This window comes from Callithrix jacchus, chromosome 13, assembly GCF_049354715.1.
Source record: "Callithrix jacchus isolate 240 chromosome 13, calJac240_pri, whole genome shotgun sequence".
Taxonomy (NCBI): domain Eukaryota; kingdom Metazoa; phylum Chordata; class Mammalia; order Primates; family Cebidae; genus Callithrix; species Callithrix jacchus.
The window spans coordinates 121,360,833-121,376,798 of record NC_133514.1 but is presented as its reverse complement, the minus strand read 5'-3'; the positions used below and the strand labels follow the sequence as shown (position 1 = coordinate 121,376,798).

The window sequence follows — 15,966 nt, the reverse complement described above, 5'->3', positions numbered from 1 at the left end:
TTTTGTTTTATACTGTATTTTACTATGTTTAGTATGCTTAGATCCACAGATGCACAACTGTGTCACATCTTCCTGCCGTATTCGGTACAGTAATAAGCTGCACAGGTTTGTAGCCTAGGAACAATAGGTGTGCATTAGGCTCTACTGTCTTGGTCTGTGTGAGTACACTCTAGGATGGTTGCACAAATTGCCAAACACATTACTGGAGTACAAAACTCAGTATCAAGAAAAAGTATTTTAAGTATTAACAATATTTAACATTTAACATTTCTCAGAATATCACATCCACATGTGACTGTATATAATGCGAACACTAATCAAAAGAAAGCCGAATAGCTATATTAATATAAGACAAAGATATCAAAAAAAGAACTGCCTAGCACAAAGAGGGACATAACACAATAATAAAAAGATCAAATCACCACTAAGATCTAAAAGTCCAAAATGTGTATGCACCTACCACCGGAGCTTCAAATCACAGAAAGCAAAACTGATACAAGGGGAAGGAGAAATAGACAAATCCACAATAGTAACTGAAGACTTCAAAATTCTCAGTCCACTGTCACCACTGTTACTCAACATGGTACTGGAAGTCCTAGCTAGAGCAATCAAACAAGAGAAACATATAAGGGGAATCAAAATTAGAAAGGAAATAATCACATTATCCTTGTTTGGTGCTTATATGAATTTATATTTGCAAAAACCTAAAGACTATACAAGAATACTATTAGAACTGATCAATTCAGTAGTTGCAGGATACAAAATCAACATACAAAAACCAGTAGCATTCCCATATGCCAAAAGTCAACAATGTGAAAAAGATACTAAAAAGCAATCCCATTTACAATAGCCACACATAAAATTAAATACCTAGGAATTAACCAAAGAATTCAAAGATCTCTATAATGAAAACTATAAACACTGATGAAGGAAATTGAAGAGAACACCACAAAATGAAAAAAAATATTCCACGTACATGGATTGGAAGAATCAATATTGTTAAAATGTCCAGACTACCCAAATCAATCTACAGATTCAATGCAATCCCTATCAAAACACCAATGACATTCTTCACAGAAATAGAAAAAGCAATCTGAAAATTTATATAAAATTACCAAAGACCCAGAATAGTTAAAGCTCTCCTAAGCAAAAAGAACAAAACTGGAGGAATCACATTACCTAACTTCAAGTTATACTACAGAGGTATAGTGACCAAAACAGTTAAGTTACTGGCATAAAAACACATAGAACAATGGAAGAGAATAGAGAACCCAGAAACAAATCCACACATCTACAGTGAACCTGTTTTTGACAAAGGTGCCAAGAACATACACTAGGGAAAAGACAGTCTTTTCAGTAAATGGTACTGGGAAAACTGAATACCCATACACAAAAGAATGAAACAAGACCTGTATCTCTCACTAGATATAAAAATCAAATTAAAACGAATTAAAGGATTAAATCTAAGACTTCAAACTATAAAACTATTACAAGAAAATACCAGGGGAAATCTCCAGTACATTGTTCTGGGCAAAGACTTCTTGGGCAATACCCCACAAGCACAGGCAACTTAAAGCAAACATGGACAAATGAGATCACATCAAGTTAAAAAGTTTCTGCAGAAAAAAGGATACAATCAACAGAGACAACCCACAGAAAGGGGGAAAATATTTTTGACAAAAGACTGAAACTCTCTGACAAAAGATTAATAATTAAAATATACAAGGAGCTCAAACAACCCTATATGAAAAATTCTAATAATCTAATCAAAATGGGCAAAAGATCTGAATAGACATTTCTCAAAAGAATACATACAGATCACAAACAGGCATATGAAAAGGCACTCGACGTCACGCATCATCAGAGAAATGCAAATCAAAATTACAGATACATCATCTCACCCAGGTTAAAACGGCTTATATCCAAAGGACAGGCAGTAACAAATGCTGGCAAGCATGAAGAGAAAAGAAAACTCATACAATGTTGCTGGGAATGTAAGATAGTACAACCACTATGGAGAACAGTTTGGAGGTTCCTCAAGAAACACTGACTACTATATGATCCAGCAATCTCACTGCTGGATATATACTTAAAGGAAATCAGTGCTATCAAAGAGATACCTAAGTCCTATGTTTGTTGTAGCATTGTTTACAATAGCTAAAATTTGGAAGCAACCTAACCGTTCACAAACAGATGAATAGATAAAGACAACGTGGTACATATTCACAATGGAGTACTATTCAGCAGTAAAAAAACAATGAGATCCAGTCATTTACATCAACATGGATGGAACAAGAGGACATGATTTTAAGTAAAACAAGCCAGTTGCAGAAATATAAATATCATGTGTCCTCACTCATATGAGGAAGCTTTAAAAAAAAGGTGAACTTATGGACATAGAGAGTAGAATGATGCTGATAAGAGGCTGGGGAGGGTAGCACAGAGTGGGGGACAAAGAAGAGATGGGTAATGGGTATAAAAATAGTTAGATACAAGGAATAAAATCTAGGATTCAGTAGCACAACAGGGCAACTATAATTAAGAGTAACTTATTGTGTATTCAAATAACTAAAAGAATGAAATTGGAAAGTTCCTAAAATAAAGAAATGTTAAATGCTGAAGGTGACGGATATCCGTTAGAAACAAATATTCATTGCCGCAAAAGAAATTTAGCACTCGAACATAAGTTTTCTCAGCAAGGCAATTTAGTTCTACAGAAGGGTGTGGATGGAGCAATGGTGAGAGCATATCTGATCAAGGAAGGGTGGTAATCGTTATCCCTGACACAGGTAGCCCCTACTGTTGTGTCGTTCCCCTACTGGCTATGGCTGGACTGCACAGTCTAAGCTAATTCCAATTGGCTATTTTAAAGAGAGCAGGGGCACAAGCCAGAGTGGCAGGGTGAGCAGTTTCAGCAGGAAAGATAGTTATGGAACAGGTGACTAAGGTGAGTGTGGTCAGAGCAGATGACCAGGGTAACTCAGGACAGAGCAGGTGACTAGGGGTGACTCAGGATGGAGCAGGTAATCAGGGAAAGAGATGTGTAATACTGATTAGAGCTGGTGGGAAGGTTGTTTACTGAAACTAGGGGCAAGGAGATGAGGAAGTTAAACTTTAAAATGGAGAACAAAGAACAAGGAAACTAAACACACTGACGTACAGATTCTTTGAAGAGAAACTTAGAACTCACTGCATTTAATATCCCAATTACCCGATTTGATCATTATACATTGTATGCACTAACAAAACATCACATGTACCCCATAAATATGTATAACTATTATGTATCTATAATAATAATAAAAAATAAATTTTTTTCATAAGACTGGAAGTAAGGAAGATCCTTAGATCACCAAAGATGCTAGGCCCCAAGAAGAGACATCCAGAGGAAAAGCAGACAACCCCTAAAGGCCTAGAAAAACTGGCTGACTAGCACAGAGACCTTGGAGAGATCCACAACCCAAAGACAGCTGGACATGTGCACAGCTGGCCAAGGGGAGCAGGATACCAGAAGCAGCTGAAAAGGAAAAGGGCAGGAACAAGGGACACAGTGCAGGCCAAGCACCAGGAAGGAGTTTAATTCTAAGTGTAATGGAAAGTCATTGGGAGGTTTTAAATCTGGAAGAATTTTTTTTTTCACAAAGGACTTTTTTTGAAAATAATTTTTTTATTTCCACAGGTTTTGAGGTACTATTAGGTTACATAAGTTCTTTAGTGATGATTGGTGAGATTTTGGTGCACTCATGTCCCAAGCAGTATACACTGAACCCAATTTGTAGTCTTTTATCCTTAACCTCCTTCCCAGACTTTCCCGAGTTCCCGAAGTCCACTGTGTCATTCTTATGCCTTCAAAAAGGACTTTTAAAATATGCAAATTCAAACAAGAGACCATGTCTTGCTTATCAAATGTAAAAAAGAATTCTTAATATTCAATGTGGCCAACAGTCTTGGATAAACAGGCACTCTTAATCACTGGTAAGAGTATGAACAATTGCTGCTAAAAGTGGAGAACAATTTGTGAAGATGCACTGAAGGCTTTTCATTTCTGTAAATCAACTTTAACCATGGTTTCTCATTATCCCATGGAAATTTAAAATGTGTTCAGGATTTCTCTACAAAGATAACTATCACTGTGCTATGATGTTTAAAAAGAGTACCCAAGGAAACATGGAAAAAATATATAATATCCATGAATAAATAATTGATTAAATATATGATGGAATAGAATATTGTCACTGAAAATCATCATGGAGAAGACCTGTTGAAAGTAAATGTCTAAGGAGAAATGGCAGTCACTTCCTTTCACCCCTCTCTTAAATGCCCTATTCTAGCAATCAAAAGACTACTTCTTTAGTGTCTTCAGATAATCTTCTATACACAACTCCAACTACTATCAACAGCATCACAGAACATCCTTACGGCATACAAGTTTCATTATAATTTAGGCAAAAAAAAAAAAAAAAATTACATGATCTGTGGGAAACAGATCTAAAACATAAACAGTATTTTTCCCTTAAAAAGTCATTTTTTCTTCTCTGTATGAAATCGCTTCTTTTAAAAGTCAACTCGAAAATTAGAAAATGAATATATATAAAATGTGATCAAAATTCAAAACACCATATAAATATATTGTAATATAATACCCAAAATGAGATTTTTGGTCTTTTTCCTTAAGTTGTCTCAACTATTATGTCTTATTTTAGTAAAAGTCACAATCTTATCAAGTTTAATATGGGAAGAGCAGCACAGTGATTTCTTTAAGATAAGGAATATAAGCAACATTGTGTTTTGTAACCTCAACTCCAGAAATGGAGTCTTTGAACTGGCAAGCAATTTATTCCATTTCCAAGGCAATCTTCCTATTGTATTGAAAATTTTACCTCAGTATTTAAAAACAATAAGATGATGAATAATGGATTTTTTCAAAGACAGGAAAAGCACAGAATTTTAAGTGTCTTTGTTGCCTGGTGTCATACACACTTAATTAGTTTGTCACTCAAGAAAAATCAACCTTTCCAGCAATTAAGTATAATTCTGGAAACATATTTTTAAAATGAGTAAAAACAATTATGAACAAAGACGACAGAATGGACGATACCAAACCCAAGAGCAGTGCCATGCTAAGAAACAAGGACAGCTATCTGAACTGCAGCCAAAGGTTCAAAAAAAATTAGGAACTCTAAACGCTCAAGTAGTGGAAGGCACATAATTTACATGAATCTGAGTAAATCAATAGAATAACTAGCTTAAAACTTAGGTTTCATCAAAAGTATCTAAGAACCTTATTGTTTCCATTTCTATGAGAAACGCTTCTTAGAAGCCAATTGATATTAAAAGAAGAAACAGATTTGAACATGTCTAATGCTCAAACCTTCTTTAAAAATAAACACTTCCCCTTTGTCTGCATGTTAATAAAGTAGAAAAACAAAGCAAAAAACTAAATGCTATAAAGAAACGTGCCCCTTTCCTTTGTTAAATACAAATACAAGGTTCAACTGTCATTGATAAGTCATTAGTAAGCAGCAAGCTGCATAAACTAATGAGAAATTGGGACTCTCCCTCCTATAGCAACAAAGGAGACAAACCGTGCTATGGTTGAAATGCTTTTGTCCCCTCCAAACTCATGTGTTGGAAGCTTAATCCTCAATGCAACAGTCTTAGGAGATAGTGCCTAGTGGGAAGCATTTAGTTAAAGTAGTTCCACCTTCGTGATGCATTATGCAGTCATAAAGAGGGCATTTCGTAATGGGTTCACTCTTTCCTGCTCTTCTGCCATGGGAGAACACCACATTTGTCCTCTCTTGCCCTCCCATCTTCTTCCATGTGAGGACACAGCAAAAAGGCCTCACCAGATGTCAATACCTTGATACTGGATTTCCCAGCCTCCAGAAGTGTGAGAAATAAATTTCTATTCTTTATAAATTTCCCAGTCTCAGATATTCTGTTACAGAAGCACAGAACTGACTAAGAAAAAGGGTAAGATATTAAAATAAATAAGCCAGCAGATAAATGAATAAATAAAATTAAAGGAATGCCTGCCTGAAAAATATGCCTCGACCTGAGTAGCAAAACCCAGCAAAAGGAACACGGAAATAGTAGTCCCTTGAACTGAGATCTGATTTCCCCCACGGGAATCATACATACAATAACCTTGGAGCTAATGATTTCTAAAATGTTCTACAAGAAAACTGAACACCAATTTCTTGAAATAAGAAATTATACTTCTATACATAAATTGAGAAAAACTTCTGAATTAGTTAATGGTACAATATCCAATGTTATGTAAATGCAAACCCAGAAATCTGAAGCTGTAAAGCCAATTAGCTCAGGATACATACTTCAGTTGCCTAAAATTGTGATGTTTCCTATTATCAACTCTCTCTTCACAGTAATATTATTAGGTGTAAAAAAAAAAGTGAAACATTTCTATTCTAGCAAGTGTAAATAATTTTTTTAAATTGAGTAAACTATGGTTATTTTATTTTATTATTTGAAGACAGAGTTTCGCACTTGTTACCCAGGCTGGTGTGCAATGGCGTGACCTGAGCTCATTGCAACCTCTACCTTCTAGGTCCAAGCAACTCTCCTGCCTCAGCTTCCTGAGTAGCTGGGATTACAGGTGCCCACCTCCACATCCAGTTAATTTTTATATTTTTAGTAGAGACAGGATTTCACCACCTTGGCCTGGCTGGTCTCCAACTCCTGAACTCAGGTGATCCAAAGTGCTGGGATTACAGGTGTGAGCCACCGCACCCAACCTATGGATGCCTTTTAAAGGAAATTCTTACAGACCCCCTAAGAAAATGTCTCTGATTCCAACGAATCCTGGTACTGGGCAACTAGATAAATACTGTCTTAAGAATTAGTACTATACCTTTTAAAAAAAAAAAAAAAAAACGGCTTTTCAATTGTGAACCATCACAGCAAAAGAAGTTTCATTTTTATAACTAGTAAAATATTAGACTACGATAATTATAAAACTTTTAAGATTCACAGAAAATTGTGTATAGACTCTGAGAATGAGAAATCTAGCATTAAAAAAAATTGTGTTGCTTCTACCAAGAAACACTAATATTTTACCAATAATCAGACAGTAGCCATATGTTCTTAACATCAGTATCTTTAAATGCTAAAACTTAACTATTGTAAGATTGCAAATACCTCTGGGCAGGGCCAATATTCACATTGCTGGCAAAGCAAAGAAAAAGTAATAACGGACATGGATAAACAAAACAACAATGCTCAATGTCATTCATTCTTCATTCAATGAATAATTTGGATGACACCACTATCACTTAAAACACAAAAATGAGAAATACCAATTTACAAATATCTTATTTTCACCCAGACATTAACAATGCAAAAGAGAAATCAGTGTCTCACATGATTTTGTAGAAAACAGACTTAGCAAAAGTAACTGCATTCCCAGTGAACTCCTGAGAACTACTATGTGTGGTACACATCATTCTGTTTACTTAATAACACATAAAAACAGGAACATCCTCATCCTCAATGATAATAAATGCAACGTGCTGTTGAATTTTTAATGTTTATTAAACCATATGATATGGTTTGGATGTGTGTCCCCTGCAAATCTCATACTGAAATGTGATTCCCCAGTGTCAGAGCTGGGGCCTAGTGGGAGACACCAAATCATGGGGTGGAAGACATTGAATCATGGGGCAAGAGACAGTCCCTTCAGGAACCCCATGGTGATAAGTGAGTTTTCGCGCAGTTACTTCACGTGAGAACTGGTTAAGAGTCTGGAACCTCCCCATTCTCTTGCTTGCTCCCTTTCGTCATGTAACATGCTGGCTCCCCGTCACCTTCCACCATGACGGTATACTTCCTAAGGTCTCACCAGAAGCAGATGCCAGCACCATGCTTCCTGTAACGCTTGCAGAAGCATGAGCCAGATAAGCTTCTTTTTTTGTAAATTATCTGGCCTCAAGTATTATTTTTTTTTATAGCAATGCAAGAATGGACTTATATCAAATCACATCTAATTCTTCCCTTGGAAATTTTTATAAAATATAGCCCAATCATGAAAATTTTTATAGTTGTACCAACTGACCAACATTATCTTTTAAGTGCACTGTGTCCTAAAGTGGTATGATTATAATAAAATAAAAATAATTCCACTTCAAAGAAAACCTAAGAACTTTTAAAATATAATAACTACAATTCTTTATACATCAGAGCAAAATGTTACTTTCATATGGTCAAGGAAGCTTTCAAAGCTCACAAAGTGAAGTAAAGCTCATATGAAAGCCGTTTTTCTAACAACTATTTAATTTTCAACCACCAATGTGGATATCTAGGCTGCATAATGTAAAATTCTGTTTCTGGTAAATGTAAGACAATAAACAAACTTAGACGTTTTCCTTTTAGTTGTATTCTATCAAATAGCATACATTTCCCAAAATTTAAATTGGGAAGTGAATAAAGTTCATAGCAAAATTACTACGTTCTAATATTTCTATTTTGGGAAATGTGAGCCATTGTGAAATTAGTGATTTGTAATAAATAGTTAAAATGGTAAATTTTAAGTTACCTATATTTTACCACAATGGAAAAACTCTATAGATAAGGAGGTTGGGGGATAGGTGGAACAGAAAATGACTGGATGAAAGTGGTAGGTGAAGAGTAGGTTTCTTTTGGACGTGATGAACATGCTCCAACACTGACTCTGGTGATGGTTACATGTATCTATGAATATTCTAAAAAACACTAGGCCAGGCACAGTGGCTCATACCTGTAATCCCAACACTTTGGGAAGCTCAGGCAGGTGGATCACACGGTCAGGAGATCAAGACCATCCTGGCCACCATGGTGAAACCCCATCTCTACTAAAATATAAAATATTAGCCAGGCGTGGTAGCATGTGCCTGTAGTCTTAGCTACTCGGGAGGCTGAGGCAGGGGAATCGCTTAAACCTGGGAGGCAAAGGTTGCAGTGAGCCAAGATTGCACCACTGCACTCCAACCTGGCAACAGAGCAAGCTTCCATCTCCAAAAAATAAAAAGATGGTCAAACAGGAACAGGTCCGGTCTGCAGCTTCCAGCGAGATCAATGCAGAAGGTGGGTGATTTCTGCATTTCCAAATGAGGTACCTGGCTCATCTCATTGACAGTGGTTAGACAGCACGTGAGAAATACAAATCAAAACCACAGTGAAATACATCTCAGGTCAGTTAGAATGGCAATCATTAAAAAGTCAGGAAACAACAGATGCTGGAGAGAATATGGAGAAATAGAAATGTTTTTACATCGTTGGTGAGACTGTAAATTAGTTCAGCCATTGTAGAAGACAGTGTGGCGATTCCTCAAAGATCTAGAACCAGAAATACCCTTAGACCAGCAATCCCATTACTGGGTATATACCTAACGATTATAAATCATTCTACTATAAAGACACATGCACATGTATGTGTATTGCAGCACTATTCACAATAGCAAAGACTTGGAACCAACCCAAATGGCCACTAATGATAGACTGGATAAAGAAAACGCAGCATATATACACTAATGAATACTATTCAGCCACAAAAAAGGATGAGTTCATGTCCTTGGCAGAAACATGAATGAAGCTGTAAACCATCATTCTCTGCAAACTAACACAGAAACGGAAAACCAAACACTGCACATTCTCACTCATAAGGGGGACTTGAACACTGAGAACCCATGTGGGTATAGGGAAGGGAACATCACACACCAGGGGCCTGTCAGGGGGTGGGGGGCTAGGGTAGGGATAGTATTAGGAGAAACACCTAATGTAGATGATGGTTTGATCAGTGCAGCAAACCACCATGGCATGTCTATACCTATGTAACAAACCTGCAAGTTCTGCATATGTATCCCCAAAACTTAAAAGTGTAATAATTAAAAAACAAAAAACACACTGAACTGTACACTTTAAGGTGTGTAACTTGCATGGTATGTAAACTATATAAAAACAGCTGTTAAAAATGAGTAAACGAGCAATTTTTTTTAAAAAAAAGAGTAAATAAAAAGAAAAAAGAAAAAATATCAACTACTCCTTCCTTCCAGTTCCAGATTAAGAAGGAGTAGATGTGCTACTCCCTATTCCTCCCATTAAACAGAGCAAAAAACCTACACATCAAAAGATGGAGAGAAGAGGGTGATCAGTAAGGACCTTGGACCCAGAGAACAAGACAACAGTGAGCTACCATTAAATAATATCTATACAAAGAAATACACTGAAGAACACTATAGATAAATCAAACTGGAATTCTAAAAAATGTTTAAGTGTACCCTTAAGAAGGAAGACAAAAGAAAACAGAAACAAACAAAAACACAGAAAACAAAAAATAAAATGGCATCCCAAACATTACTGAACATAAACCGTCTAAATGTATCAATCACAAGACAATGGTGGTGGGTAAAAAAAAAAACGAACCAACCATAAGACAACTACCAGAAACTCACTTGAAATATAAGTGACTTGAGAGCAAAAGGATGGAAAATTATATGCCATGCAAACATTAACTGAAGGAAAGTAGAGGTGGCTATATTAGGGTCAGATAAAGTAGATTCCAGAGCAGAAAAACTACCAGAGACAGATAAGTGAACTACGTAACAATAAAAGTGTCAATCCATCCATCACGAACACACAGGAATCCCAAATGTGGGTGCACCAAACAACAGACCTACAAAATATATGAAGCAAAAACGGATGAAACTCTAAAGAGAGGTAATCTCAGCACTTTGGAAGGCCAATAGAAGGGAATCAGTGAGCCCAGGAGTTCAAGACCAGCCTGGACAACACAGTGGAACCCAACCTCTACAAAAAAAAATTTTAAAATTAGTTGGACACGTTGGTGTGCACCTGCAATCCCAGCTATTCTGGAGGCTGAGGCAGGAGGTTGGCTTGAGCCTGGAAGGTCGAGGCTGTAGTGAGCCATGATTATGCCTCTATACTTCAGCCTAGGTAACAGACTGAGACCATATATTAAAAAAAAAAAACCCTAAAGAGAATAAACAAGCACAAGGGAAGACAAACTCAACAGGAACACTAACTAAAAGGTAATGACAAACATTTCAGAACAGTCCACCGAACAATAGCAAAATAAATGTTCTTTTCAAGAGCCAGAGAATACTTACCAACATACAGATAGTGTCACAATATCTTACTATAAGCCTTGTAAAAGCACTTAACTTTTTAAACTATGTGTATGTTACCACAATAAAATAAAACCCAACTTCAGAAAATAATGTAGAAGAACAACTTCCGCTCCAGACAAAATGGCACAGATCCATTTCTCTGCTCCTCCCCAGTAAGTCCAACTATAAACCCTGGTAATTAAGCAAGAGCCAATCAAAGGAGAGTTCTGAAAGAAGGTAAGAAGGCAACATTGACTTCCTGAGACTCCCCTCTCCGACGAGGGGATACTGGGGCAACTGGGCAGTAGCAGTAAGGGGAACTTGCCACTACAAGCTGCTGGCACAGGAAGACTCTGTGCCCCTCACGCCCGAGACTCCTCTCTCTCATTATAGAGAGCCAGGCAGCACCGACAAGTGCAACCCCACAACATAAGGGGTCCAGTCCAGAAAACCTCTTCCTATCCATGACCTAAGACTCCCTCCCTTGCTCCAAGACACCAGAACATCAAGGTGGCACCAGCAAGAGGGAAGCCTTTCATTATAATGGTGCTAAGGCTCCTCTTCTTCCACCCAGAAACACTGCAGCCACTGGGTCCATATGGATGGGATACAGCCGCAGCCAGGGCCCAGCCAAAGAAGTTCTTCTTTCCCATGAGCCTGACACTTCCATCTCTTAACAAGAGACACCAGGCCTAGGAAAATCCCCCTTTCCCCCTAACACAGCATCAACAGAGACCAGGAAGAGCCCCAACGGTACCACATAAACCAAGCAGACCAAAGATCACAGCACAAAGACTCTGAGAATTAAAATGTCATTGTAACCATAGCCCACAAATGTGGTCCAGGACCTATGTGCTGAATCTAAACAGGGTGGCTGCACACTAAAATAGAAGATATAAATAGAACCCAAATTCTCCTAATATACAAAATACCCAAGAGACGATCGAAAAACATCTGTCAAACCAAGAGCCAGAATATTCACAATCTGAATTAGAAAAGGCAATCACACACCACCACAACTGAGCTAACTCGGATACTGGCATTAATTATATGACCAGCATTTTAAAGCAGCAGACATAAAAATGCTTCCACAATCAAATACAAATTATCCTGAAACAAACAGAAATTATAAAACCGAGAAATACAGTAACAAATAAAACCTCACTGGATGAGATTAAGAATAGAGTGGAGATGACAGCAAAGAATTAGGGAACTTGAGAACAGATGAATAGAATTTACACAATCTCAACAACCCAGAGAAAAGAAACAGGGAATTATGTAACACCAACATAAAATCCAACTTTCTTAACACTGGAAATCCAAATGGAGAGAAGAGAGTAGGAACAACTCTCCCCATTATTTCTTCAACAACAAAGAATAGTTGAAGAAATCATGGCTAAAAACGCCCTAAATTTAGTCAAAGACAAAAAAAAAAAAAAAAAAAAAGCAAACATGAAATCCAGAGAAATCCATGACAAGACACAACATAATTAAACTTCTGAAAACTAAAGACAAAGTAAAAACTTGAAAACAGCCAAACAAAATGACACATTATCTACAGAAGAACATCAATTTGAGTGGCAGTGGCACCCTAATCAGAAACCGCGGATGCAAGGAAGTCACACAAGATTTTTCAAGTGCCAAGAAAACGGTGGGCTAGCAGCCATGGCACATTCCTTAATACTAACACTCTGGAAGGATGACGCAGGAGGATCACTTGAGACCAGTTGGGCAACATAGCAAGATGCTATCTCTTCAAAAAATTTTAAAAATTAGCCAGGCATGGTGGTACCTGCCTGTAGTCCCAGTCACATGGGAGGACTGCCTGGGTCCAACAGGTCAAAGCTGTAATGAGCTATGATTGCATCACCAAACTCCAGAGCGAGACCCTGTCTCAAAAAAAAAAAAAAATGAAGAACAATAGAAAAAGGAGAAATATGTGTACATGGTTCGTGTAATACACTATCCTTATCATCATGAGTTTTATAAACCATATTTGGTGAATGACACAAATAAGACTATCTAATACCCAGGACGTGATACTACAGTGAGGATCTAAGTAAAAGAATGGTTTCTGCACTTCACTGGAAGTGGTGAAATAGCAATAGGCCATGGTGAAACTCACATGTGTACACTGTCATACCCAGAGCAAGCACTATGAAAACTATACAAAGACCTAATCTCAAACACACTATACAGATAACAAAAAAGTGTCCAAGTAACCCAAAAAAATGGCAAGAAAAAAGAAACAGGAATGAGAATCAGAAGATAAGTGGCACATTTATATTCTAACATACCCATAATTATCATAAATGTAAATGGTGAAAATCTGCCATTTAAAGGAGAATGGCATAGTCAATAAAAAATATTATATGATCCAACAAGAAACTCACTTCAACATAAGTTGAAAGCTATACCACGCAAACATTAATCCAAAAAAGCATACATGGCGACATCAATATCTAATAAAGAAAATTTAGAGCAAAGAAAATTACCAGAGACAAAGGGACATTAACAACGAAACGAACAACCCACCAAGAAGATGTAAAGGTCTTGAATGTTTGTGCATCACGTGACAGTGCTTGAAAGTGCATGAGGCTAAAAGTCACGGATTCCATCTGTGATGAAAACCGATTTTGAAATCGGTGGCACATTTCCAAATAAGGAACTCCTAAAATTAAAGAGAGTTACTAATACAATTACTGTTATAGGTAACACCAAGGAGGAAAAGAGAAATGGCAGCTCCAGAGAACCCACTTTCAAGCAAGCACTGAACAAGGGCACCTTACACACTTTCTACTGTAATCTCCAATAGTCCCGGAAAAAAATTATCCAGTATTTTACAGATGAGAAACCGTGGCTTTGAGTTTTAAAAAGCTACCGAAGAGCAAACAGCTAGTAGGTAAATCAACTCTCAAATCAGCGTTATAACATTCCAGCAAGTACTCTGGGCTGTAGGTTACAGGCTCTCAAATCGCCGGAACCAAAGCTTATTCAAAAACTCAAACTCTGAAGCAACCACACATTGGATGAAATTGTATTTTCCACAGTTCCTCTAGAAGGAAACTTCAAAAACTGAAGAAGCAACATTCTCCTAAGATTTATTTTAAAAAACAGTCTTCTTTTGTTTGAATGAGAAGTTAAATCTGAGCTAAATGCAATCTCGGGCATGAAAGGTCTGCACACGAGCTCTCCCGCTTACCCGTGGCCTCGCTCTCACTGTCCGGTTCCCGTTCCTAAAAGCAGAATTCCTGGTCGACAAGAAGCACTTGGGGTGCAGACACGTTCAGGTAAAAACTGCTCAGGAAGGACACGGAAGGGAACGGGATTTCAATAAGGAGCGCGTTCCTAACAAGGTCATGACAGCGGTACGTGGCACCTTCCAATTCACACGCCGCGCAAGTTTCGGAGACTGAATTCTCCGAGAAGCGTAGGACTTGCGATCCCCATTTACTCCAGGAGGGCAGCCAGTCAACACCCGACAGCGGTGCCTGCTCTCGTTCTGCCGCAGGCGCTCGCCCCGGCCCCGGCCCCGGCCCCGGCTCCCGGCGCACAGACGGGGCGCGCGGGCAGCGACCCCCAGACCCGCCCAGCTCCCGGCTCCCAGGGTGGGCGTAGGGGTCGGACAGGCGCCGTGTCCGCCTCGGTTACCTGCTGTGCCAGTCGGCTCCTGACCCGGGACCCGCAGCGCTGTAGTAGGCCGCACGTTTGCGGTTGGCTGCAGCCGCCGCGACGCTCCGCACCCGGTAAAGCGGAATCTGGTCCACCATGTTCCGGCCACCCCTCTCCCACCCCTCCCACTTTCCCCTCAATTCGCCACCTTTTCCCCGCCCTCTCCCCTCAGCGCCAACCCCGGCTGAGGTACCGCCCGCGCGCCTTCCCCGCCCCAGCCAAGCGGCGAAGTCCGATGGCGTCACGAGCGGCGACGACGCGGCGCAGAAGGCGTGGCTTCCCTGGGCCCCGCCCTCCTCTGGGCGTGGGCACACGACGACGGTCCCAGGTGGCAAAAGCGCGGCGAGGGAGGCGGTGGAGTCCGGGAGATGACGTTACGGGCGGCAAAAGCTGGGGCGGGGGGGCATCGCGTTCCGAGGCCCCGCCCCCGCCTCGCGGCGGGCCCATGACATCACCGAGCGCCGGGGCGGGGCGCGCATGCGTCGCGGGCTGGCCTTCCGCGTGCACGTGTGGCTCCGCACGTGGGTGCTCGCTGCTTCTGGCGCTCCCTGGTCTGAGGGTGCGTCCCGCTCTGAAAGGCCTTGCCGCGGTCTCCTGGAAGCTTGGCCGGGGACACGCGTGGGCGCGCGCGGCCTTTTGAGCGGTCCTGAGCCTGCGCCAACGGGAGCTGTACGCGCGGCCCACGCGCCCTCCTCGCAGCGCTGCTTCCCGTTGCCGCCCGGCGCGTCTCCAGCAGGCCTTCCGCGCCCGCTTCCTGCCCGCGCCGGTGGAACCTCTGGTGTCTGTGCGTTGACAGGCAGGGTCGCGCTCCCTGGCCGGGCCCCCAACGCGCCGTGCTGAATTTCCCAGATGTTCAATTCCTGCGTCTTGCCTGCGGCTTTTCCTGCTTTCTCCGTCTTTAGCCTGAGTCCACATCCCCCCCCAGGCCCACAGCCTGCTGAAACGCCCTGTAGGCGACCGTCAGAAACGACGTGTTTACACCCTCAGTCTACACAGGAAAGCAAGACTGTATTGAACAAACACGCATACAGCTCTGGTTGGGTTTGTTTAGAGCCCTGTCCCAAGCAGGACCGCTTTCCCACCCTCTTTCACGCTCTGCGCCTGGACGCTGCAAGCTGACCTGGTTTATTCAGGTTGTTTTTTTCACCTGTTTCTGATATTCCATTGCCGT

The 15,966-nt window shown here is 40.1% G+C and overlaps 1 protein-coding gene across 14 annotated transcripts in view; it reads right to left on the bottom strand.

Annotated features, from left to right (window-relative positions):
- The window catches only part of ATP9B (ATPase phospholipid transporting 9B), a 280,109-nt gene extending 265,087 nt beyond the window's left edge, over window positions 1–15,022 (bottom strand). For 12 of the 14 annotated variants that reach the window (XR_013525960.1, XM_035271402.3, XM_035271403.3 and 9 more), the window contains exon 1: window positions 14,775–15,022. Coding sequence is in view for 8 of the 14 variants with exons in the window: in XM_035271402.3 (XP_035127293.3) it covers window positions 14,775–14,893 (119 nt within the window). In the remaining 6 variants the exon portion in view is untranslated. Of the gene's footprint in view, window positions 1–14,325; window positions 14,711–14,774 lie in introns of those variants that run through there. The other 2 variants (XM_035271404.3, XM_078348288.1) reach the window with 1 other exon arrangement.
- Between the last annotated feature and the right edge of the window lie 944 nt (window positions 15,023–15,966).